Below are 25,246 nucleotides of genomic sequence, written 5' to 3' on the forward strand. Positions count from 1 at the left end.
GTGCCTGCACCTTCATTTTGTGAGGTAGTAGTAATTCTGGAGCCAGACCCAGGTTTGAATCACGTTCCTCTGTGTATTAACTGTGCTCCTTTTGTTAAGGTGCCCATGCTTGTTTCCTCATCTGAAAACTGGGGATAATACTAATTCCTACCTCATCGGGCTGTTGCAAGGATAGTAATTTTATATATAGAAAGTAGCTTTAAGCAACGCCAGGTACAAAATGAGTAGCCAGTGAATGTGAGCTATCATTATGCGTTCCCTCGAGGTGTTAAGATTCTTACAAGAGGAATCTACTGAGAAGGGTTAGTTTCTTTGCACAAGTTCATGGGCCTCCTGAGCCTTTCTGCACACAAAGCGCAGCTCCAGGCCCTATGCGGCCCAGAAACCCTTCCTTCGCCAGCACGCAAACCACCCCTCTGCTCCTCGGAGGTCCCACCTTCACTCCCCGCAGCAAAACCACGGTTAGAGCTACTGAACCCTAGGCCGAGAGCATACAATGGAAAACCAGGTGGGGGGGTGTTTCCCCATTCCTCAGGCTCTCATCACACAAACATCACTTCCAAGTCCAGTGAAGTGCGCCTCACACACCCTGACTGGTCCCGCTGTTGGTCAAAGCGACTGTAACAACAGAGCACACCTGAAGCTGGCCTGTTAGAAGCTGTGTGTGTGTTTAAAAAAAAAGTTATGTGGATAAACGTGTAAGTGATGGAAAGTGTGGTTTGTTGTTTTTTTTTTTTTTTAATTTTAAATCTATTTCTAACAAGTAATATATTCAGAGAGATCACAACTCTTAAAAAACAGAAAAGGGTACACAATGAACTTTCCCTCCCTTCCCGACCCCAGCTACCTGGTTCTCATCTCCAGAGGCCACCAAAATTACCAGTTTCTGTTGGATACTGGATGTTCTTTTAGATGTTCTGTCCGAATACAAGCAAACACATACATATTTTTCTCTTTTAATACACCCTGTTTCCCTTGCTTTTTAAACTTTACTAAATCTCTAACTGGTACAGAAGAATATAATGTAAGTTAACACAAAATAATAAAAACATCACCACTCAGCTTAAGGAGCAACCTTGCTCATTTATTTTCACAGCTTCATACTATTTCCTCTCCTGGTGGGTTACAGTTCATCCCATCGGGCCCCAGGGAACAGGCCCATAGGTGGTTTCCAATCTCGTGTGGTTACCCCCATGCTACAGTGAATAACTTGTTCATCCGTATCTTACATATGAGCAGTAAATCCAGAAGACAAATCCCTATGTGGGGAATGACTACTAAGTCAAAGAGTATTTTTATAAGTCATTTCTAAAGATAAATATCCTGGTTACCTTCCATAGAGGTGGGTCCAAACTGATTTGTTTTTAAGTTTCCAAGATGCCTAGAAGTCCAAGTCCAATGGGTGACAACGTCATCTGAGGGATAGAACTAAGAGGATGGGAAAGCAAAAGGATCACTTTAAAATGACATTTAAAGAAAGATAGGGCACACAGTACGTATGAAATGAGTGTGAGCGGGGCGCCTGGGTGGCTCAGTGGGTTAAGCCACTGCCTTCGGCTCAGGTCATGATCTCAGAGTCCTGGGATCGAGCCCCACATCGGGCTCTCTGCTCAGCAGGAAGCCTGCTTCCTCCTCTCTCTCTGCCTGCCTCTCTGCCTGCTTGTGATCTCTCTGTCAAATAAATAAAGAAAATCTTTAAAAAAAAAAAAAAAAAAAAAAAAAAAAAAAAAAAAGAAATGAGTGTGAGCAATTTAAAACACTTTACCTTTCAGAGTATGAAAGCTTCTCTCTTAAACACACACACACACACACACACACACACACAATCTCAAAATAACCTTAAGTGAAGCAACCAAGGCCCAGAGAGGTTAAGGAATTTCCCCCAAGATAACACAGCATGTGGTGAGCAAAAAGCCCACGTGTAATGGGGACTACAGACTGCAACCTGATTTTTCTGGTATTCTGAGTGCGGGAACTAGGCCTCCTCCGCACCTGGACTTGGAGATCACAACAGCGCCGCACCCTGCGGGCCTTGAGTGGGAAGTGACGCATCCATCACCCATGATTCTAGAAACGGTGTGTGCCAGAACAGTGTGACTGGATTAACATTTTGCCTCTCAATTTCTTTCCAACGTTCTTCCCAGAAATTGCTCTAAAACTCCGGGTCCCCATGGAAACCTCAGGAAAGCCTGCCTGTTGACACGAAGCGAAATTCAGCTCTGACTGCTCACTTGATAACAAACGGATGTTATTAAAAGCCTGGGCCCAGCAGATGCCTGCTGTAGCTCACGGGCACAGCCACACTCTCCGTGGCTAGGAGGGTGAAAGAGATGGTCTGTTCCGGTGCCAGGCTGCGCGGTCAGCTCAGAGGAAAGGGGGACATCCGTGAGCCCCACTGTCACAGCCAGACACAGGACAAGGTGTTTTCCAGGTATATTTGTGGGGTGAGGAGCCCAGTGAGAGTGTGGGGGACACTAATAAACCACATCGTGAGATCTTGGCCACCTGCAGAAGCCACCTGTGATGTGTCCTCCAGACGGAGAAGTGAAAGAATGAAGGCCAGAGGGTCTGTCAGAGGAAGCTGCATGGACGGGGACGGTATGATCTGGAAAGGAACAGAACCTAGTTGGAGGTAGGACTCCAACACGCAAGAACTGAGCAGCATTTCCCTGGCGTTATCCAGAGATCCAGTGGCTGGGAGGCTCGATCCTTAATGAAACGGTCAAGGAATGCTTGCAGAGCACCTACAGGGCCAGACGGATGCCGCTGGCCTGAGTAAGGCGGAGCCAGCCCCCGCCGCCTGGTGGGGGGACACAGCAAACGGGCTCGTAAATAAACATAAACACAAGCTCGTTTCCATTAGTGACAACTGCTATGAAGGGAAGAAGTGATGAAGTGATGTGCCCTTGCCTGGTCTGGCAGCTTGGATTCGTGGACTTGGAGCTACGACCTAAATGTCAGGGAGTGGTGGGCCCAGAGAAGACACAGAAAAGAAGGGGCAAATCAGAGCAAGTAGCATGCGAGGTCCCTCCAGAAGGAAAGCACTTGGCCTGGTTCACAACAGAATCTTCGTGGGGGTGCCAGGGCAGGGAAAGCACCGGGGCTCGTGGAGCTGGAGCCTCAGGCGCCGCCACAGTCCAGACCACACGGGGCCTCAAGGGGCTTCGAAAAGACAGTGGGTTTCGTCTTAAGTTCATGTTGAAGCCACCATAGAGTAGGAGTGGCGGTGGTTTGTGGTTGTTTTTAAAGCAGGGGAGTGAGGTGCTCTAGTCTGTATTTTTAAAGACTGCTCTGGCTGCTTCATGGAGATACAGACTGCAAGGTGGGGAGGAGACAGAAAAAAAGCATGGAGTCCTATAGGGCTAGTGCCCAAGGATGAAATATCCCAGCAGGCCATCCAGCATTCTTGCCTCCGCTTCGATGCTCAAGAAGGACATTGTTGGGCGCCTGGGTGGCTCAGTGGGTTAAGCATCTGCCTTCAGCTCAGGTCATGATCTCAGAGTCCTGGGATCGAGTCCCGCATCAGGCTCCCTGCTCAGCAGGGTGTCTGCTTCTCCCTCTGTCCCTCACCCCTGCTCTTGCTCTCTCTCTATGTCTCTCAAATAAAATCTTGAAAGGAAGGAAGAAGAGAAGAGAAGGGAACCATGGGACTGATCTAGTCGTAGGGAATTAACACACCCCCCCGCCCCCAGAGCAAGAGCTGAGTGGTGTCAGCCCTGTATACAAGGACAACAGGCCTGGAGGACAGGTCTTTGGAGGGGTAGAATTAATCTGTTTGTAAAGGAGGAATTGCATGAGGGCCAGGGACACAACAGTCTCTCTCCGACCCCTTTCGCCTCAGCAGTGGCCCATTTCTCTGCTCCCTTTACCAAGTACTCTGCCTCCTTCCTTCCGTTCTCTCCTGAAGCCATCCAACCACTTCCATCCCCATCACTCCACTCAAATTGCTCTGAAGAAGCTCCATGTCGTCAAAGCCAACAATCACCTCGGTCCTCAGCTGACTCCACTAACCAATGACATCTGATCTGATCCCTCTCTCTCTGAAATCACTTCTCCCCTGAGCTTCCCTGGTCTTCTCCTTATCCTCTAACTCCCACTCCTGACCCTGCCCATCCTCTCTGTCCCTTTCTGGCACCTTCTCCTCTCCAGACCCCTAAATGTAAAAGTCCCCAAGACTAGGTCCCCAGACATCTTCCCCATCTACACCCAGCATCTCCACTATCTCCTAGAGTCCTGTGCCTTCAAATATTATCCAAGCATCCCAGTTGTACATTCGCACCCTGAACCTCATCCCTGAATCCCAGACTCCTCTACCCAACTCCTATCTGACATCTCCTCAAAGACATCCAACTGGCATCTCAGGTTTAACGTCCAAAATGAAACTCCTGATCTTACTCTCCCAAAAGGCTCCCCCCACAATCTTTCCCCAACTCAATAAATGGCTACCCTCTTTTCACATGCCGTACATGTTCACGGTCTGTCCTCTCCACCAGAATGTAGGCTCTGTGAGCACATGGGCTTTTTCTCCGCTGCTCAGTCACCGGGGCAGGAACACTGCTTGGCACTGAGTAGGAGCTATCTGTTGGATGGATGCGACACCTCCTCCAGGAAGCCTCCCCACCCCTTTAACCGGATTACTTCTCCCACCGCATGTAGCTGTTACCTCTCCTTAATAGCACGGGGCACAGGGCCATTGTGTGGTCATTTGCATGGTTCTTTGATGGACAGCAGTCCCTACTGTCAGCCCGTAACCAACAGGAGGGCACGTGCTACTCTGGTTTCAGTTACCAGCATCTAACCTGGAGCTGGCACAGAGTAGCCCCTACGTAAATAAAAATATTTTTAAATAAATAAACAGATAATACAAGCTATGGGTCCTCTCTCCAGAAACATGTGCTCCTATCACCACACACAGTGTGTGCTGGGACTTGCAGGTTAGGAATTCTTGTCTCGATCCTTTTAGGACGCCCTAACAAAACACCACAGACTGAGTGGCTTCCAAACAACAGGAAGTTACTGCTCACAGTTCTCGATGCTGGAAGTCCAGTCAGGGCGCCCTCAGGGCAGTGAGGTCGTGGGCTGCACACTTACCGTTGCGTCCTCACGTGGGAAGGGGTTGGGGTGACAGGATCTCTTTCATGACAGCGCTAACCCCAGTCACAAGGCTCCACCCTCAAGAACTAATCCCCTGCCAAAGGCCCCCACTTCCTAATACCATCACCCCTGTGGGGTAGGATTTCAACATCTGGATTTGGGACAGGGAGAGGGACACAAGCATTCAGACCATAGCACCCCAAACTTACCCTGTGGAAATACAGGGATATTGTCCCCTCCCTCTGGGATCTTCAGCCATGGCACACACGGAGTAAATCTCCTGACAGAATGTTCTAACTAGCTGGAGATACTTGTGAATGCTCTCAGAACTGACACAGACAATGTGTCAGCAAGACTGGGAGGGAGCCCAGTGAGACAAAGGGCAAAAGAAGACCCAGAGAGAAGCCCTCCCAGAGAGCACTCTTGTCATTTCTTCATCAAGAGCAAAATGACTCTGGTCGTGTCGGTTGTGTCCCACAACCAAATTTGATCTCATCAGCTGGTTACAGCTGCCTTAGGGGTATAACCACACACCATTTCATTGATTTTATAACAACACCGCTAACAGAAACGCATGGAAAGATCCTCATAAACATAGATTCGTTCCCTCTGCAAATGTTTACTAAGCAGCCACCATGCGCCTCACACTGCAAGAGACTGTCTTACGGGGGGCGACTTAGCCCCTTGTCCCCGTTGAGTGTCAGATGCTGGACTGTACTTGCTCCAGCACTCAGCCCGGATACTCACTGCATTATAACTAGACAGCCTCATTACCTCAGTGTTCTGGGAAGGTGCCAGAAGGACTTGCTTGCAGAGACTGTCACTCATCTCCAGAATGTGTTCTCTCTACTCAACAGGTACACGTGCACCCAACACACAGAAGCAGCAAGGCCCAGAGCGAGTCTCCAGCAAGTCTCTCTCCAGCACGTCTCCAACGAGTCTCTCTCACCAGAGAGCTGCTGGTCAGCCCTCAAAAGGAGAGCTAAGTGAGTAATTCTGGCTCAGGCTGGACTTTCCTTCCTGGTCCTAGGGATCTTCACATATTTCCACATCTTCTGGTTCTACACCTTCTGTGCTACAACAGGAACTTCCTTCCTCCAAGGCCCATTTAAGTAATAACAGGACAGTTCTTCAGTTGGGCTCACATGTTTGTTCAAAGTGTAATCTTTTAGCTGGCGAGAATGCGGAGAAAGGGGAACCCTCCTACACTGCTGGTGGGAATGCAAGCTGATGTAGCCACTCTGGAAAACAGCATGGAGGGTCCTCAAAAAGTTGAAAATAGAGCTACCCTACGACCCAGCAATTGCACTACTGGGTATTTACTCTAAAGATACAAACGTAGTGATCCGAAGGGGCACATGCACCCAAATGTTTATAGCAGCAATGTCCACAATAGCCAAACTATGGAAAGAACCTAGATGTCCATCAACAGATGAATGGATAAAGAAGATGTGGTATATATACACAATGGAATACTATGCAGCCATCAAAAGGAATGAAATCTTGCCATTTGCAACGACATGGATGGAACTAGAGGGTATTATGCTTAGCGAAATAAGTCAATCAGAGAAAGACAATTATCATATGATCTCCCTGATATGAAGAAGTTGAGAGGCAACATGGGGGGTTTGGGAGGTAGGAAAGGAATAAATGAAACAAGATGGGATCTGGAGGGAGACAAACCATAAAAGACTCTTAATCTCACAAAACAAACTGAGGGTTGCCAGGGGGAGGTGGGTAGGGAGAGGGAGGTGGGGTTATGGACATTGGGGACAGTATGTGCTATGAAGTCTGTAAACCTGGTGATTCACAGACCTGTACCCCTGGGGCTAATAATACATTATATGTTAATAAAAAATAAAAAATGTATAAAAGCAAAGTATAATCTTTTAGGCACCAAGTTTTTATCAAAAGATTTCTGTAGCACAGACTCTGCAAAGGCTAGCTTTCTGCTTACTTGCTACGGAGAGTGCCACGGCAGCCCACTGTCCCTTGGCCCTGAGCACTCTGCATCTATCTTCTTTTGGACAGTTCTGCCTTGCTCACTGTGACCTAAGTTTGCAAGTGGTAGGCATGCAGTAGACATGGGGTTGATGGAGGGATGGGTGGATGGAGGAAGGGAAGATGGAGAAAAGAAGGGAGAGGCAGATGTAGGAAAATTATCTCCTTGTAACTTCTACCTTTGTTGTCCAAAATTTATTCAAGGCAAATGAGTATGACTTCCTCTTCCCTTAATGGTATGTTTCTGGTATGTCCCAGGCTTCCAACCACTAGTAAGTACAAACCTATCACATTTATAGTAACCCCAATTCTTGATTAAGCACGCCTTCACCAAGCCCAACTTTTTAGGAAAGCATTCTCCACCTAAAGTTTCTGCGAAGCATCAGGGTCGCTCGCTATTACCAAGCTGAGTGTACACAAGCTCCCACCAGCTTGCGAGTCCCATATAAGGTCATTTTCTACTTCAAGGTTGTGATGAAATGGGTCCAGAATCAGAGCCACAGCCTTCAGGCTTCGTAATGTTCCTGCTCCTTGGCTCTGAACCGACCACTCAACCACCGAAATGCCAACCTTTGTCAGAATGCTGATCTCCTCCTCCTGCCCAAGACCAGCTCCCTCCAAGGTTCCCACAGACCCATAGAGTGGGCCAACTGACAGTCCCCTCTTTTCATTCCCGGAAGACAGGGCTTTCTTGAAGGTGGAGGAGTTAGGGTCAGAGTGCACCATGAAGGGGGAGCAACGGGGAGGCACACCTCACACTGTAACTGCCACCCGTGGTCCCTCTGACCTCCAGTCATCGTTCAGTCTGAGCCACTCGGCCACATGTTTCCCCAGCTCAGGTGTCATTCTTCTTTCAGGAACCTGTTTTCCTCTCCTCTAGCGAGGACTGCTTTTAGGACTTCTAGGTCACCTGACAGGCGTGAGCATGTCTGAACCACAAATGGAAATAGGGCTCATTTGGCATCTTTCCCACAAGGTTCCTAACCTCACGCAAAGCAAGAGGTATTAATGGGCATCTGTTTTTCAGTGTTCCTGAATATTCTGTGAAGGGCAGTAATTCCACCAACACTGCAGGACACCGAGGGGTTTGGCTGGAACAAGCACACAGAGGCACTGACTCCACAAGGAACATCACAATTTGTGACCCAGTCAAAAACATATCCTGTCACAAGGGCCTGAATGGCCACTGTATTATTTAGGGAGGGCTAAACTGCTAGATCAAGACTCACCCAATAATTCTGTGACTTCCAAAGAAATACACAGGTTTTGTCTTTGAGGATCAGTTCCACATCATACTTTTCAAGTAGGTGTAGGACGGCTCCTTAGGGTCATTTGGGGGTCCAGGCTGATGGTGGCTCTGCTATCTTCAACCAGCAGCTTCCGAGGTCATTCTAGTCCCCAACCGTTCATCAGTAGGCAAGGGGGAAAAGGTGTAAAGGACTGGGTAGGCAGTGTTTCACCATCAGCCCCTTACATTCCAATGGGGAGAACCTGTCACATGGCCACACCTCACTGCAAAGGAGGCTGGGAACTGTAGTCCCTTGCCAAACAGCCACATGACAGCTGTAGCTCTTACTCTAGAACAAGGGACAGCAAATTATAGCCCAAAGTCAAATCCTTGAGTCCCCGGATTTGATAAGCCAAGTTTTACTGGAGCACAGCCATACATTCATGCAGAGTTGAACAGTTATAGCAAAGACCTTATGTCATGCAAAGCCTAAAGTATTTACTATCTAACCCTTTACAGAAAACATTTGCTATTTCCTTCTTCAGGAAAAGAAAAAAACATGCACTTGGCGGGACAACTAGCAGTCGACACTTTCAAAATTTATCTCGGAAACTGTCAGAAAGACACATAGACAAAAATATTCCTTCAAGCGGTTCTGTCATACCAAAAAACTAAAAACAACTTAAAAAGGACTTTGAAATTATGGACCATGCACACCACAGAATACAATGTAACCTTTAAAAAGAATGAGGAAGTTCAACATGTACTGATTAGAAAATATCCAAGTATTTTAACTTTGAAAAGTAAAATGCAGAACAATGTTTAGAATGTTACCGCCTGTGCGGGGAGGGGGAAACGAACTTAATCTATAATACCTATATGCTAACATGGGCATAAAAATTCGGGGAAGAGGGGCGACTGGGTGGCTCAGTGGGTTAAAAGCCTCTGCTTTCAGCTCAGGCCATGATCCCAGAGTCCTGGGATCGAGCCCTGCATCGGGGCTCTCTGCTCAGCAAGAGGCCTGCTTCTCTTCCTCTCTCTCTCTGCCTGCCTCTCTGCCTACCTGTGATCTCTGTCTGTCAAATAAATAAATTAAATCTTTAAAAAAAAAAATTCCTGGGCGCCTGGGTGGCTCAGTTGGTTGGGCGACTGCCTTCGGCTCAGTTCATGATCCCAGACTTCCAGGATCGAGTCCCACACCAGGCTCCCAGCTCTTTGGGGAGTCTGCTTCTCCCTCTGACCTTCTCCTCTCTCATGCTCTCTCTCACTCATTCTCTCTCAAATAAATAAATAAAATCTTTAAAAAATAATAATAAAAAATTTTTTTTTTAATTTTTAAAAAAAATTCCTGGAAGAACATAAAAGAAACTGAAGACAGGTTGTTTCTGGACAGAGAAATCAAAAAGTGGAAGGACGGAGGACTTTTTACCATATACTTTTATATATTTTGAATTTGTATCATGTGCAGGCAGCACCTATTTTTAAAATAATTAATTAAAAATAAGCTCAGAAAACCACATACACAAAACAGTTCCCCTTTACTTCCACTGCTAACCAACCCTGCTGATGAAATACATAATCCTTCTTATGAACCCTGGTAATCTCTCCCATCACAGTCCATTCCTCTGACCTAGGAGCCGGTTTACCTTGTGGAATCTGCTTCCCTGCTCCGTCATATGTCAGATTCTCAGAAATACCTCATTCTTCTTATTTTCCGAGTCAACTCACAAATTCTATTTTAGTCCCCTGCTTTTCTTAAAAGTTCCTCTTTCCAAACAGACAGCATTTGTCAGTATTTATTCAGTTCTCTCACACATGATGAGTGTAAAGAGAAGCAACTCTGACCTCAGGGAAAAATTAAGCATCAAAAGACAAAAGTACAGTTTCTGATAAACAACTTTCAAAGAAAAATCTCACAAGGGAACTTACCTTTCAGTTAAAACTGACAGCAATCCATGTCACATAAGCTGAAGAGAAAAAAAGAATCCACTGGTTTATGTAACTAGAAAGTTCCAAAGTGGCCGCTGGCTTGAAGCGACAGAAAGATCCAGGAACTCACACATGCCTTCAGGGTTTCTGCTTTGCTCTCAGCTCTGCCAGGCTGCATTCTGCCACGGGCCCTTCTGCGACAGTCAGAATGCCCACCACGAGCCCCAAACTCCCAGGCCCCTAGTTTAGCATTCCTCAAGGAGAGTTTTTTTTTTTTTTTTTTAATCCTTGAATGTTAATACAGCAAATCCAGAGGACTCTGTGACAGGTCTTTCTTAGACTTGTCCAGGGGTGGGCTCCAGGCCCCTGCCAGCTTAGGCCAAACGCCTTTACATATGCAAAGAAGGGGTTCCCAAAAGGAGCTGTAGGAGGGGAGTGGTAGGTAGAAAAGAAACAACAAATATCCTCTTTTGCTTCTAACTCCAGATTGTGACCACTGGACACTTTAACAGGCTTAAAACTATAAACTCACTCCCTATACTGGCAAGATATAAGGGGTTTCAATTTCAAGACAAGTTGGCTGCCAAGTTCAAACTTACACACACACGCACTGTCTGATTCATCTGTACTAGACACAGTTATGAATACCAGATTGGAAACCTGCTCATAAAATGGCAAAAAAAAAAAAAAAAAAAAAAAAAAAACCTCCAAAAATCCAGTTTGTAAATCAGATTACAATCTTTTGGTCCCTCTGAAACTTTCTGCTCAAGACAAAGCATTTCCATAGTACAGCCTGCCAAAATTTATCTTCCTCATTTTAGCTGCATGCTTTTTAAATGACCATCTAAAAGCCAACAAAGATATGCAAGTATGAGGGGTGCCTGGGTGGCTTAGTGGGTTAAGCCTCTGCCTTCGGCTCAGGTCATGATCTCAGGGTCCTGGGATAGAGCCCCGCATCGGGCTCTCTGCTCAGCAGGGAGCTTGCTTCCTCTTCTCTCTCTGCCTGCTTGTGATCTCTGTCTGTCAAATAAATAAATAAAATCTTAAAAAAAAAAAGATATGCAAGTATGAGATCTATAATTAGTTCTAAATTATAAAATAACTTAAGAGGTTGTGTTTGTGTTCCTCTTACCAAAGGTTCACTCACTTTCTCCCAGAATCCTCCTGGTCAGCTGACCCAAACGGATATATGACATTTCCTTTGACTGATTCTTGAGTAACGGCTGCAGGTATCCCGCCATAGCACAAGGCAGAGGATCCACATTAAATGAAAGTTTCTCAATAAGCAGAAAACTCATCTAAGATCAAAAGCCTGGACATTCTTGCTTTCAGAAACTGTTCATTATTACAGGAGAATCATGTCAAGACATGTGTGAGAGTTAACGCTGTATATGCCAGTTTAATGCCAAATATCTTTTATTTGGAATTATATGATGAAAGTCAATTTCTAAAACATCTTCAAGAAGGAAGATTGATACACGTATTTTAAAGCAATGGTTCCCATCTACAAGTGAGATATTCTTGGGTATCTCCGATCATCAAGGGTGACACAAAATCTTCAAAACAAAATTACTTTTCAATCAATTTTATTTAAAAACATATATAAATAGACCAAATAACACTCAAGGCTGAGAGGGCTTCAATCTTTTCTTAAGAACATAATAGTCCAAAAAGACTACTACTTATTGCTGATTCAGCTCACAGTACCAGCCCTCTTCAAGCTGCAGCACAATCACCAGCAAACATTTTCTGGGCACCTTGGAGGGACTAGAGGGAGTCACAGAGCAATGAGCCACAGCCTTGCCCTCAAGGAGCGTACAGTGTAGCTGGAGAGAAATGAAACATCCAGAACAAACACAAAGTCCACACATCTATCATAACAAAAGCAATTACTGGCATAAGTTATCACATGTTTTAACAAATGAGTGTTGGAATATCTTAGCAAATATACACTACATCAAGTTTCACCTAACATATCCAAAAAAATTTTTTTTAATTTTCTTTTTTGTTCACCCATGTTTCAACTCAACTGAATTAAAAGAGGAAAATATAATTCCAAGCCAAAGGTACCATAGTGTTTGCTGTCCCCAATGAAGGGATGGACTGATCATGTCCTAGAATTTCTCCATGGTTCTACATCCAGATGTCAAGTTCAGTAGTTCTGACTGCCAAACCGATGTACGAATTCAGATAGGGAGTAGACAGCTCCCCATCCTACCTCGGGATCCATACTGATAAAATCATTCAGGTTCATTTTGGAATCTAAAAAATTCATGAAAGAAATGTCCATTGAAAACACAATAAAGCAACCCAGAAGACCAAAGGTAGGGGAAAGTATTCAAATGGAGAAGGGCTCTTGAACGCTTAACTCAATCTAATCATGAAGAAACATCAAACAAACCCAAATTGAGGGACATGCTACAAAATAACTGACCGGTACTCTTCAAAACTGTAAAAGTTATAAAAGGAAAGGGGAAAAAAAAAACTGTCAGAGACTGTAGGGGACTGAGGAGACAGGACAACTAAATGTAGTATCACGGGGCAGACTCTGAACCAGAGAAAAGAAATTAGTGGGAAAACTTGCAAAACTTAGGTAAGGTCTGCAAGTCAAAAGGACTAGACCAATACTTCTATGTCAAGGACATCATTTTCTTAGTTTCAGTTATTATATTATGGTTATATAAAATTCAACATTAGCGAAATCAGAGTAAAGGGGTATGGGAATGCTCTAGTGTTTAAGCAAATTTTTCAGAAGTCTAAAATTATTTTTATTTTATTTTGAGAGAGAGAGAGAGAAAATGAACAACGAGGGAGGAGGGTCAGAGAGAGATGGAGAAGCAGGCTCTCTGCTGAGCAGGGGGCCCGACTCGGGGCTCGATCCCAGGACCCTGAGATCATGACCTGAGCCAAAGGCAGACACTTAACCAACTGAGCCATCCAGGCGCCCCAAAAGTCTAAAATTATTTCAAAACAAAAATTTAAATGAAGGGGTACCTGGGTGGTTCAGTGGGTTAGCCCTCTGCAAAATGCACGAATAACCAAACTACCAGTTTATTGGACTCAACTGCCAAATTATAGGAAATTCAGAGGCTACAAAAGAGATAAAATCAGCAATATCTAGACTGCTTCTCTTGGACCCAGTTTCTTCAACAAATAAATTATAAGAAAAAAAGAGCTGGGCAAGGAATCTATATATTTAAAAAAAACTCTTAGGAGACATAACCAAATACAATGTAGGGATCTCATTAGGACATTGATTCAAATAAACAAACTGTATAAAAAAAGAGGATATGGGGGCGCCTGGCTGGCTCAGTTGGTAGAGCATACAGCTCTTGATCGCAGGGTAGTGAGTTCAAATACCATTCTGGATGTACAGATTATTTAAAAATAAAATCTTCAAAAGAAAAAAAAGATGGGGCGCCTGGGGCGCCTCTGCCTTCAGCTCAGGTCATGATCTCAGGTCCTGGGATCAAGCCCCATGTAGGGCTTCCTGCTCAGCGGGGAGCCTGCTTCCCCCACCCCTCCCTCTGCCTGCCTACTTGTGATCTCCCTCTCTGTCAAATAAATAAATAATCAAAAAAAATTTTTTTAAATGATGACTTTATGACTTTATAACTGTGAATGTGAACACTGGCTAGATAGCTAGATGATGATTTTAAAGAATTACTGTTAACTTTTTTAGCTAAAATAATGGTACAATGGTCATTTTTTTTTCTTTTTTAAAGAAAGCCTTCTATTTTAGAGATCCATTCTGAAACATTTAGAGTTGAAATGACATAGTATCTGAGACTGGCTTCAAAATAATATGAGAAGGCGGCAAGTGGATGGGCATTGACTGGCCATGAGCTGGTAACTGTTGAAAATCTGACACACGATTTAGTCCAGTTCAGTATATGATTTAAATTCTCCACACTGAAGAAAATGTTTAAGTGTGTACATATTGCTGTTTCTGCCCAGCAAAAAATTGTTACAGAAACTACTCTTCCTCCGTAAACCTACAGAAAACCATGCAAATATATTGGGCAACTTTTCCAGATGGTGGGACAACAGGCAGCACGCACCTAGGGTTCCTAAGGAAGTAGAAACAAGTAAGGGGAGCCCTGGGATTCCTCCAGTGGACCTCAGGGGCAGTTTTCAGACCCCGGCACACAGAGGGGTACACACCCAGCATGGCAGTCTCCCTGAGGTGAGCAGACAGACATCCTGGGCAGCTGGACGCAGGGGGTCCAGGAGAGGGAGGTGCAGAGCAGACTCCCCCCCACTACTCCCCACCCACCCTGACCATGACACACACCCAAGACTTTGGCTGGGACTGACCTCCCAGGGCCAGGAAAGGAGCACCGGAATGTAACCGATCTAAGAACTGGCAGAACTTCCAGTCCCCACCAGCCTGGGGAGAGAGAACTTGTAAGGCACAGAGCATTTGTAGAGTCCTTAGAAGGGCGGCACCAGAGCCCTGGGGCTAAATTAGCACTAGATGAAAGGCTGCTCTGGACCAGCGCTAAAAAAGCTTAAAAACAAGCATGGAAAGGACCCAGCTGACTCCCAGTATCGTAACTGCATGCCAACACTGTTTTTAAAAAAGACCTCAAGACCCAGCAACTGACAGCATGAATTCAAAGTCCAGCCTCCAACCAAATTTTACAAATCACACAAAGAAACAGGAAAATATGACCCAAAACCAGGGGAGAAATCAATCAACAGAAATGGACCAAAATGACAGAAATAATGGAACCAGCAGACAAGGAGCAGCTATTAAAAACATGTCCCATATGTTCAAAAAGGGTAAAGAAAAACATGAGCATGATGAAAAGAGAGAGAAACAAAAGATATTAAATCAATCCAAAATGGAATTTCTAGACATGAAAAAATAAAATATGTAAAATGGAAAAAAAAAGTGTGCTGTATGAGATTAACAACAAATTCGTGAATGCAGAAGACAAGAGCAACGAATTTAGAGCCAAAATAGAGGAATTATTCCAAACGAAGCATGTAGAGAAAAAGTCCAAAGAAAAAAGAGAACATCACTGACCTACAGGAATAATACCAAGCCATCTAACACATGTGTAGCTGAAGAACAAGAATTTAAGGGAGGGGGGCACCTGCATGGCTCAGCGGGTTAAAGCCTCTGCCTTCAGCTCAGGTCATGATCCCAGGGTCCTGGGATCAAGCCCCACATCGGGCTCTCTGCTCAGCAGGGAACTGCTTCCCCCTCTCTCTCTCTGCCTGCCTCTCTGCCTACTTGCGATCTCTCTCTGGCAAATAAATTTTTTAAAAATTAAAAAAAAAAAAAAAAGAATTTAAAGGAGGGTGGGTGGTTCAGAAAAAAATGTGCAAGCAGGTGCGCCTGGGTGGCTCAGTCGGTTAAGCGTCCGCCTTCAGCTCAGATCATGATCCCGGAGTCCTGGGATCGAACCCTGCAATGGGCTCCCAACTCTGCAGGAGGTCTGCTTCTCTCTTTGCCTGCCACTCCCCGTGCTTGTGCTCGCTCTCTCTCACTCTCACTCCACCTCAAATAAATAAATAGAATCTAAAAAAAAAAGAAAAGGAAAAATGTGCAAGGAAATAACAGCCATAGTTTTCAAATTGGATGAACGCTATAAATCCACCAATCTCGGGATCTTAACAAACCTCGAGTGGAGTAAACTTAAAGGAAACTACACTACAGTCCATCATAATCAAAATGCTAAAAACTAGTGACAAAGAAAAAAAAAAACCTTTAAAAATACTGGGAGGGGAAAACACGCAGCGTAACAAAAGAAGATCAGAGCCCAGGCGAGCAGAAAACAAGAGAGAGGTTGCTTTAAACAACTGAAAGCAAAAACATGTAGGACTAGTACATGCGACCCCACAACTGTATCTTTCGAAAATGAACATAAGCACTGAGGATGCAGAAAACTAGAAACAGAGTTGCTAACACCCTTCTAACACAAAAGCTAGATACTCAGCAGACACAGAACTTTTATTGAAGTCATCAGAGAGCTGGGAATGCCAGATCCCCATCTAACCAGAAATAAAGGGAAGACAGGCACCTACCAGGAAAGATGGGGTGGGAGTTCCCTCTGACCTGGTCAGGGGCCAGACTCCGCAGAGGCCAGCAGGCTTGCGAAAATTTTTAACAATGCCTTTAAAAAGAAATCTCAACTTTTGAAATATAGCATTTGTTTTCTAAGGCATCCCCCCTTTTCTCTTTTGTTTTCTAAGACTTAACATAACTAAATAAAAAATGATTACTATCTGCAGTCATTCATCATGTAAAAAGATCAATGTATTAAAAACAAAATATAAATAAAAATTATTTTAGAGAGATCAAGGTATAACAAATAAATATCTGTCTCTTCTAACCTCGCCCACGGGGGACTGTAACATTTCTGTTCACCTAACACTACTGGTCCTCCAGCTTGGTTCAAATAAACCACTGTTGCTATAGGAAGCAAGAGAATGGGAGGTATATGCAGACAAAAGGCAGGAAAGGACTCAGAAAAGAGAGGGGGAAATTTGGTGTGCTCTACAGTTCAGCCCAAGACTTAGGAAATGTCTTTGAAAACTGAGCCATCAGTGACCAGTGCTGGATCTAACTCTTCAGGACAAGGTGATACGATTATAAATTTCGGTTTCCTTCCCATGGCCCCGGGGGGGGGGCGACACTAAATGCTGAACCAAAGAATGGTCTTGCAGACATATGGCCACCAAAATTATTAATCATATAATCCTAACAGTCAACATACCAAATACACTCAATTCAAGCCCTAAGAGTCAATCCCACCACAGAGTGCGGGGGACGCAGGGAAGTGCTATTAAAGTACCTGAAACAGGCATTAAGGGTCAGTATTTTCCTTGAACCATTTTTTTCTTTTTTAACCTTCATTTTTTTTTTTATAAAACACTACTTATCAGCTAAAAGTAATTCTTCCTTATCCTAACTTCAAATATAATCCTTTGACAAACACAGGATTTGAAGTACTGAGTTCACCACATGAGAGGACGTTACAGTGTGGTCACATTCGGACGTGGGAAACCCATATGTTCGCCCCACACTTCAGAGCAGATTCCTTTCAGTTTCAATCTCAAGTTCAGGAGGTCCCTGATGAACTAAGCACACACAAGGCAGAAACCGCCTGCACCAGGCCACCCGCTCATCCTGCCTGGCTGTGCACCCGAGGCCAAGGGTGTAACCTCCATGCCCCTCACTTTATGCATCCACCAAATGTGGAAAATAAAGCCTGCCTGAGCTGTGGGGAAAATTCTATTAAACGACTATGTAAAGCGGCCGGCATCAAAGCCTGACACAAAATAGCACCTACTGGGCAGTAGTCATCAAAACTGAAAGGAATGACTCAGAGAGGATCCGGGCTGACAGGCTGGTGTTTACTGAGTGCTTGCTACATTCTAGGCTCTGCCTTGGGGCCTCATGTCTGAAGAGAAAAGGGGGAGGGCGGTGGCAGAAGGCACACTGTCCCAGGCCACACCATATATGGCAGCTTGCCTGAGACTAAAAGGAAGATCTATGACACCCCCTCCTAACCTAGGAGCTGTCCCAGTTCTAATGCTGAGGCTAGCAAGCAAGCAGGTTGGCAGACCCAAAAGCAATTCCAGTATAAATGTTTAAAATCCTGAGAGAGAGCTTTTCACAGAGAGCCTCAAAAATCCATTTGAATCCTCTTTCAGTGTTCAAATACACCAAACAGATTTACTTTCTTCCTTGCTCAACTCCGGATGCCACTGTCCTATTTTTCTGGTGTGTTGTATAGCTTAGAGAGCAACCTGCACGCAGAAGGTCTCATCCCTGGGACGGGATGACCCCACCCAGAAATGGCAAACGTTGTAAATTACGTACCAACATCAATAACGTTTCAAGCTCCTGTGAATGGCAAACAATAGTAATAGGGTGAAGAACTCTTTATCTACTTAACTCTCAGAAAATTATTAATTGGACGGCTGCCTAAAAGCACATAAATGTGATGAGTGGTACAATAAAACCTGCCAGCTCTCACTTTCTTCTAATGCAGATTTTATCACAGAGCCAGGAAAATGACATTTCACATCACGCAAGGATGCCTAGGGACTTTCGCCTTAACGTGAAACCCCACCACGGCAAGATTCTACTTGTCCCACTGTTAAATGACCCAAGCACGCAGACCTCCTGAAGCCCAGTGTCCTGGCAGTAGGCACACCCAGCACGCTAGCGGTGTGCAAGTCTCGTGGTTCTGCTCCTGAGCACCTCCCCTTTCTGCGAGCTCATACAATTTCCAGTCCTGCTCTCTGGGCCTCAACTCCTGAACCTAATAAACACACACATCTGTGCCCCCTCTGACCTTCTTACAACTCAGGGAGTGTCATACAAAGAGTAACACAAAATTTTTGTCCCTGGTTAAGGGGCAATGCTGATCTGCACGGTGGTCAGAAACCTCCCGGAGAAGGCACCTCTGGCTCACCTCCAGTTTCAATGCAGGGGTACGAAGGAGGAGGTTCCCTCCAGTTCCCACTGGAATCTTTCATGTGAGATCGGTCAGAAGCGAAGTTCTTCAAATATGAATCTGCACGGATCACTCTAAATTTCCTGCAGATAAAGCAACATTCGTATACATTAGGAAGGTTTCACAGCGAAATATCCAGTCGATTTTTATACAGCCTCATTATCTAGGACACACACAGAAGTACCCAGGCATTTTTGTACGATCAGTAATACACAAATATCTATGTAGTTTTATCACATGTTAAAGGAGCCATGAGAAAGATCAGCTGAAATCCAAAACTACACAGGCACAGAAATATGTCCAGGGGCCTTGATTTACTCAATTGTGATCAGGAGTAAAGGGCAACATGAGTTCAGGTGTTGCCATCACAGACCTCTCAATTTTCTCATCATTAAGGCCACACCCCACCCACCCACTCACCCACCCACATACACGTGGATGAGAGAAATCCCCAAAATGGCTTTCAGAAAATGTTTGGGATCTCATCACACCCATTTTTTAAAGAATGCCGACCTTTTATATGTTGGACAACTTTTAAATATGTATTTGTTTCTTTCTTTCTTTCTTTTTTTTAAAGATTTATTTATTTGACAGACAGATCACAAATAGGCAGAGAGGCAGGCAGAGAGGGAGGGGAAAGCAGGCTCCCTGCTGAGCAGAGAGCCCGATGCGGGGCTCAATCCCAGGACCCTGGGATCATGACCTGAGCCGAAGGCAGAGGCTTAACCCACTGAGCCACCCAGGCGCCCCTATGCTGGACAACTTTTAAAACTTCAAAACATTTTGAATCTTTTGTACAGCACACATCATTTTCAAATATCAACTCAATGGTGATGCCAAATCAAGTGATCTTTGCAAAACAAATGCCAAAAAGAAACCCAGAAAATCACATACATACATACTCACACAAACTCTCCATACAACTATCAAGGTCTAACTTCAGAAAGAAGGTAAACCCATCCTGAATCTCCTCACCTTCTGAACTGTGGATGGATGTCCTCATCAGACTTAAAGGCATCTTCCACATAAGTGTCAAAAGGACAGGGAAATGGCAGCACAGTGTCAAGATCATAAATGAAGCTCTGTCCTCCACTTGAAACATGAAGCAGGACAACATGGTAATCCTAGAAGTAAAAGTTGCTGAAGTTAACCAAGTTACTTCATGATGGTGAATTCCAAGGTCATAGCAATAATGCATATATAATCATTAACAATGAATAAAAAGACCAGTACAACACTTCCTAAAACAGCAAAATAAAACAAAGCAAACACAAAAACCCTAAAAAAGGACTAAATGTCCAGTCACAGAGAACACTTAAGTAGGTAGTGGAAATGTTCATATACATTAACTATATACTCTTTGACCTAACAATTTTACCTCTAGGAACCCATCCTAGAGGCCCTACACATGTAAAGGTCTATATATACATATACATATATAGGCACCCCTATGTATTATTTTTTTAAAAGCTATGTGTGGGGGCGCCTGGGTGGCTCAGTGGGCTAAAGCTTCTGCCTTCGGCTCAGGTCATGATCCCAGCGTCCTGGGATCGAGCCCCGAATTGGGCTCTCTGCTCAGCAGGGAGCCTGCTTCCGTCCTCCTCTCTCTGCCTGCCTCTCTGCCTACTTGTGATCTCTGTCTGTCAAATAAACAAAATCTTAAAAAAAAAAAAAAAAATTTTTTTTTAAAAGCTATGTGTCGGGGCGCCTGGGTGGCTCAGTGGGCTAAAGCCTCTGCCTTCGGCTCAGGTCATGATTCCAGGGTCCTGGGATCGAGCCCTCCATCGGGCTCCCTGCTTGGTGGGGAGCCTGCTTCCCCCTCTCTGCCTACTTGTGATCTCTGTCAAATAAATGAATAAAATCTTTAAAAAATAAGTAAATAAAAACAGAAAGAAATTGTTTAAAAAAATAAATAAAAATAAAAATTTTAAAAAGCTATGTGTGTATAAAGACACACATGCATTCCAAAGTACACACGCATGCATATGAATACAAAGGAAAAGCTATGCAAGGATATCCTCCAAAGTATTAACCAAGGGGATTGCTTGGGCTAGCCTGGAATGTGAAAGAACTTTAAAATGTTGTTGTTAAATCGGCCAACCCCCATCTGTAGCCATTAAGGAGGAAAGATGAAGACAACTTCTCCTGTGCAGCTCGGCTGTGAGGCATCACTGAGTCCCCGACGCTGGGCACTGCCCAGCACCAGCTACCAGCTGGAAGGGCCGGTGGGGGCAGGGGGGTAGTTATGAAGGCGCCTCCCAGAGAACAAGACTGGGAGATGAAAGGCTCAATCACATGAGTGTGGCATTAGTACCACTACCTTCTATTTCCAGGACATCAGGGCTTACAAAGCACTTTCTCGGACGTTGTTCATTGACCCCATGATGAGGGGAAGGTGATTAATTGAGACTGGAAATGCTCTGCCATCAAAGCCAAAAGAGCCTGCGCTGGCTCCAATGCTATCTTCATAAGGCAGCAACAGCCTCAGAAATGGATGCTTACGCCCTGCACTCCCCTTAATGCATGCTACCCTCCAGATAAATAATGGACGAGCAACCCCCCTTCTACTGGCTGTGTCCGTACTAGTCCTGTCCTTCCGCAGCAAGCTTTCCTCCTCTCTCCCCACTGCCATCCCCTGTGGGCTGGCTTTCTCTCCAGGAGTCTCCCACTTCCTACCACAGCCAGTCCCTGCCTTATCCAAAATCTGTTTCCGCTTGACATCCTCTACTCCTATTCCAGTGGCTTTGAAGTGCACACTCTCTATTGTTTGTGAGAAACTGTGTAGCTGAAATAAAGATGCAAAGATGAGAAAGGAAAGTCCTGACCCTCCAGGAGCTCGAGGAGCAGAAAGGGGGAAACTGTCAAATGCTGAGGGCAGTGGGACGGCGGCAAAGAGCAGGTGGCTTCAAGTGAGGGCCCTCAGGTCAAACCTCCGGCCTGTCCCTTCTAGCCTGAGCTTCCTCATTTATAAACTGGAGATAAGCATAGTGTTGGTTACCACAGACTGTTGCTGGGACCATTAAGGAAAGGGAAAGCAGGCCTCAACTCCAAGTGGCCTTTATAGCACAGATGGGTAGTCAAGGAATACGGACCCAGAAGCAGCCTCACTCTCGGAGTGGGGTTCAGCGCCTACCCAGATGCCGGGACAAAACCAAACTGGGCTAGGGGGAGGGAAACCCACCTAGAAGGCGATCAGCTTCTTGGGACTAGGTGTCTCTCTCCACTCAAGGTACCATTTCCTATAACAGGACAGCAGCGAGGCAAAGATACATTTGCCGGCAGGTATGGGAGGCCTTACCATAACAGGAGTTATTCTGGGCTGCCATGAGACGCTGTGTAAGAGGGACATAACCACAGGTCCTTTCCCTGCAAGTTTCTCTAAACCAAGAAGACAGACCATGACTCAAAGTCAGCTGAGTGGCTCGGCCACAGGGATGACTTCCAGGGCACGTGGACAGTCTGCAACAAGGGTTACGTAGCTATTGTTGCTAAGAAGAAAGGCTTGAGCACCAGAACCAGGTACCAGGACAATGTCTCTCACAGGTTATCTAACTTAAGACTCGAAACACCAGCTGCACCCAGGTGGCTCAGTGGGTTAAAGCCTCTGCCTTTGGCTCAGGTCATGATCCCAGGGTCCTGGGATCGAGCCCCAAATTGGGGTCTCTACTCAGCAGGGAGCCTGCTTCCCCCTCTCTCTCTGCCTGCCTCTGCCTACTTGTGATCTCTGTCCATCAAATAAATAAATAAAATCTTAAAAAATAAAAAATTTTTAAAAAGACTCGCAACACTACTGGCCAGAGGAGGACACTGAAGAAAGAAGGTAAATAACATGTCCAGTTCATAGGGCCACCACTGGGAGGACTGGGACTTAACCCCAAAACTGGATTTGGGCTTTAATATTAGCACAGCAAAACACCTGTTGGTAAAGGAAGCAAGAACATGTGCTCTGTGAGACCAGGGATTTTAGTCTATTTAAATATAGGTTAAATAAATGAATGAAACCAATTCAAATGATAACTTATTTTAAATAAGTATCAGAAATAAGATGCTTGCTACATTATCACAAATGGAGTTTTTCTTTTACTTTACTTCATGTTATTAGCATAAACAATTCTTCAGAGGGACAGGTTAAGGCAACACATAGATGTGTACTGGAAAGGATCAGCTAGATAACTTTGAGCTTCTCACTCTGTCTTCTGGGCTTGTTTTTTTTGTTTTGTTTTGCTTTGTTTTTAAAGATTTTTTTATTTATTTGACAGAGATCACAGGTAGGCAGAGAGGCAGGCAGAGAGAGAGAGAGGGGGAAGCAGGCTCCCTGCTGAGCAGAGAGCCCGATGCGGGGCTCAATCCCAGGACCCTGAGATCATGACCTGAGCCGAAGGCAGAGGCTTAACCCACTGAGCCACTCAGGCCCCCATTGGCTTGTTTCTTCACCTGAAAAACAGAAGAGCTGGAGTAGATCCGGGTTTTTCAAATGTTAGTCATGGTGACTCAGGAGTCTGCAAAGAACACTAACTCCTGAACCCTTCTCTATATCAACTAAGTCAGAAACCTATACTTTTAACATGATATCCAGATAATCGAATGTACAGCTGGACCAGATATGGCCAAAGTTCCTTCCAGTAGGTTAAATGGGTAACAACCTAGATCACAAACACATCTGCCACATCAGCTATTTAAAATATTTCCTATATGGGGCACCTGGCTGGATCAGTCTGTAGAGCACGTAACTCTTGATTCTGGGTCGTGAGTTCAAGACCCACATTGGGTGTAGAGCTCACTAAAAGAAAAAAAATAATAATTAAAAAAATAAAGTCTTTCCTAGAATAATAAAATTAAATAAAAACATATCTGTAAGTACTACCTTAGACAAAATAAAATCTATTCCCAAGAGGTCAATTATCAATAATTATCACAGCCTTTCTCTACTGCGCCATCATTTCTGCTTTACCGAAACACAGAGACAGCTTGGGAATTACAAGTACTAACGCACCAAAAGTTATCTGTATTGCTCATCTTACCCAGATCACAGGTCCATCTCCAGGTCTTGCCTGTTGTTTCCAAATAGGTATCTACAAAATACAATCAATTTCGTAAACCAAGACTTCAGTTACACCACTACTAAATTCTTTAAAGTAATAGGTAAAAAAAATATAAAATATTTCTAAGCAACCAACTATCAAGGTGAATGAAGAAGAAATCTAAATCCTTCCAAGTGTTCGTAACAATGAAAATGCAAAAATTAATTATCTGATGTTCTTTGGAGAGTAGAAAGAGACCTCAAAAGGGAATCAGAAGGCCTGGCAGGTTCAAGTCTTGCTTTCCCACATTATTCGTGGGACCTCCCTGAGCCTCTATTTCCTCATCTATAAAATGGAGATAGTTGTCTGAACCCTGCCTACTTTACTGTGTTTCCATTAGCATCAAATGAGATGATGTTTACAAAAGTGCTTCACGGGGGGGTGCCAGGATGGTTCCTTTGGCAGGCATGTGTGATTCTTGATCTCAGGGTTGTGAGTTCAAGCCCCGCAATGAGTGTAAGGATTACTTAAAAATATAAATCTTTAAATATTTTTAAGTGCTTTATAAAATATTAAGGGCTTACTTTTTCTAAGGGCTTGCTTTTTTAAGTTACTTTTTTTTTTAAGGGCTTGCCTTTTTAATACTTCATGTCAGTTTACCATAATTCTATTTAAACTTCAGAGACAAAAACATCTTTACTTCAAACCTGAAAGAATGTGGCTCTAGCCTAAGCAATTTAAAAAGCTCTAACTTCATACCTAAAGAGAAGGGACTTAATTTGTGCAGACCATCATCTATTTCTTGACCTACAAATAAGGGACTAAACTTTTCTAACTCAACTATGCCCTGAAAGGGGTAAAAAAAAAAAAAAATCTCATTCAGAAATAAATTTTAAAATGTTCCTGTATTTTATAAAGCACATTTTGGGGCCGTGTAACCCATACTATATTTAGTTCCTATTGTCACCCTAAATCTCTTGTTCTCTTTCTACAATCACTCACCACTTACCATCTTCCTCTCATTAGATATGAAGACAGCATAACACTCTTCTAAAGGATACTGGTCATGATTTTTGATGTATTCACAGAGCTTCCAAATATTTTCTTCACTGAAATAAAATAAGTTTAATCAATACAATTAAGCAATGGGTCTTTCAAACTTGAACAGAAGACTGATGAAGACATAAAAAAGTTGGAAGAGACTTTAAACACCACCTCATCCAATAACTGATGGATGTATGACCCTCCTCTAAAACATCCCCCAACAAGGTGTGACCCAATTTATACCATGTGCCAACCTTTCTCCAGAGTGCTCGCTACCTGCCCCAGCAGTGCTCGCAAAGAGAGGCATTTTATAGCTGATAATATGCTACATCAATACTCCACAAGCTTTGGATCCAGGGACTTGAGATACAGCTGGAATTCCAACTCAGCCACTTATGAGGTAAGAAGCTTTGAACATCTTGAAGTGCGTATCTGCTTTTCTCATATGTAAA

The 25,246-nt window shown here is 44.3% G+C and overlaps 1 protein-coding gene across 10 annotated transcripts in view; it reads right to left on the minus strand.

Annotated features, from left to right (window-relative positions):
- The window catches only part of NTAQ1 (N-terminal glutamine amidase 1), a 33,244-nt gene that overhangs the window by 2,968 nt on the left and 5,030 nt on the right, over window positions 1-25,246 (minus strand). For 2 of the 10 annotated variants that reach the window (XR_007126715.1, XR_007126714.1), the window contains exons 2-7: window positions 24,760-24,859; window positions 23,751-23,801; window positions 19,705-19,853; window positions 18,688-18,812; window positions 11,400-11,510; window positions 1,332-1,428 (exon numbers count right to left, since the gene is read on the minus strand). Coding sequence is in view for 4 of the 10 variants with exons in the window: in XM_047726517.1 (XP_047582473.1) it covers window positions 12,405-12,514; window positions 18,688-18,812; window positions 19,705-19,853; window positions 23,751-23,801; window positions 24,760-24,859 (535 nt within the window). In the remaining 6 variants the exon portion in view is untranslated. Of the gene's footprint in view, window positions 1-1,331; window positions 1,429-5,303; window positions 6,336-8,324; window positions 8,487-11,399; window positions 11,511-11,821; window positions 12,515-13,798; window positions 14,434-18,687; window positions 18,813-19,704; window positions 19,854-23,750; window positions 23,802-24,759; window positions 24,860-25,246 lie in introns of those variants that run through there. The other 8 variants (XR_007126719.1, XR_007126718.1, XR_007126717.1 and 5 more) reach the window with 6 other exon arrangements.

Source organism: Lutra lutra, chromosome 4 (genome assembly GCF_902655055.1).
Source record: "Lutra lutra chromosome 4, mLutLut1.2, whole genome shotgun sequence".
Taxonomy (NCBI): domain Eukaryota; kingdom Metazoa; phylum Chordata; class Mammalia; order Carnivora; family Mustelidae; genus Lutra; species Lutra lutra.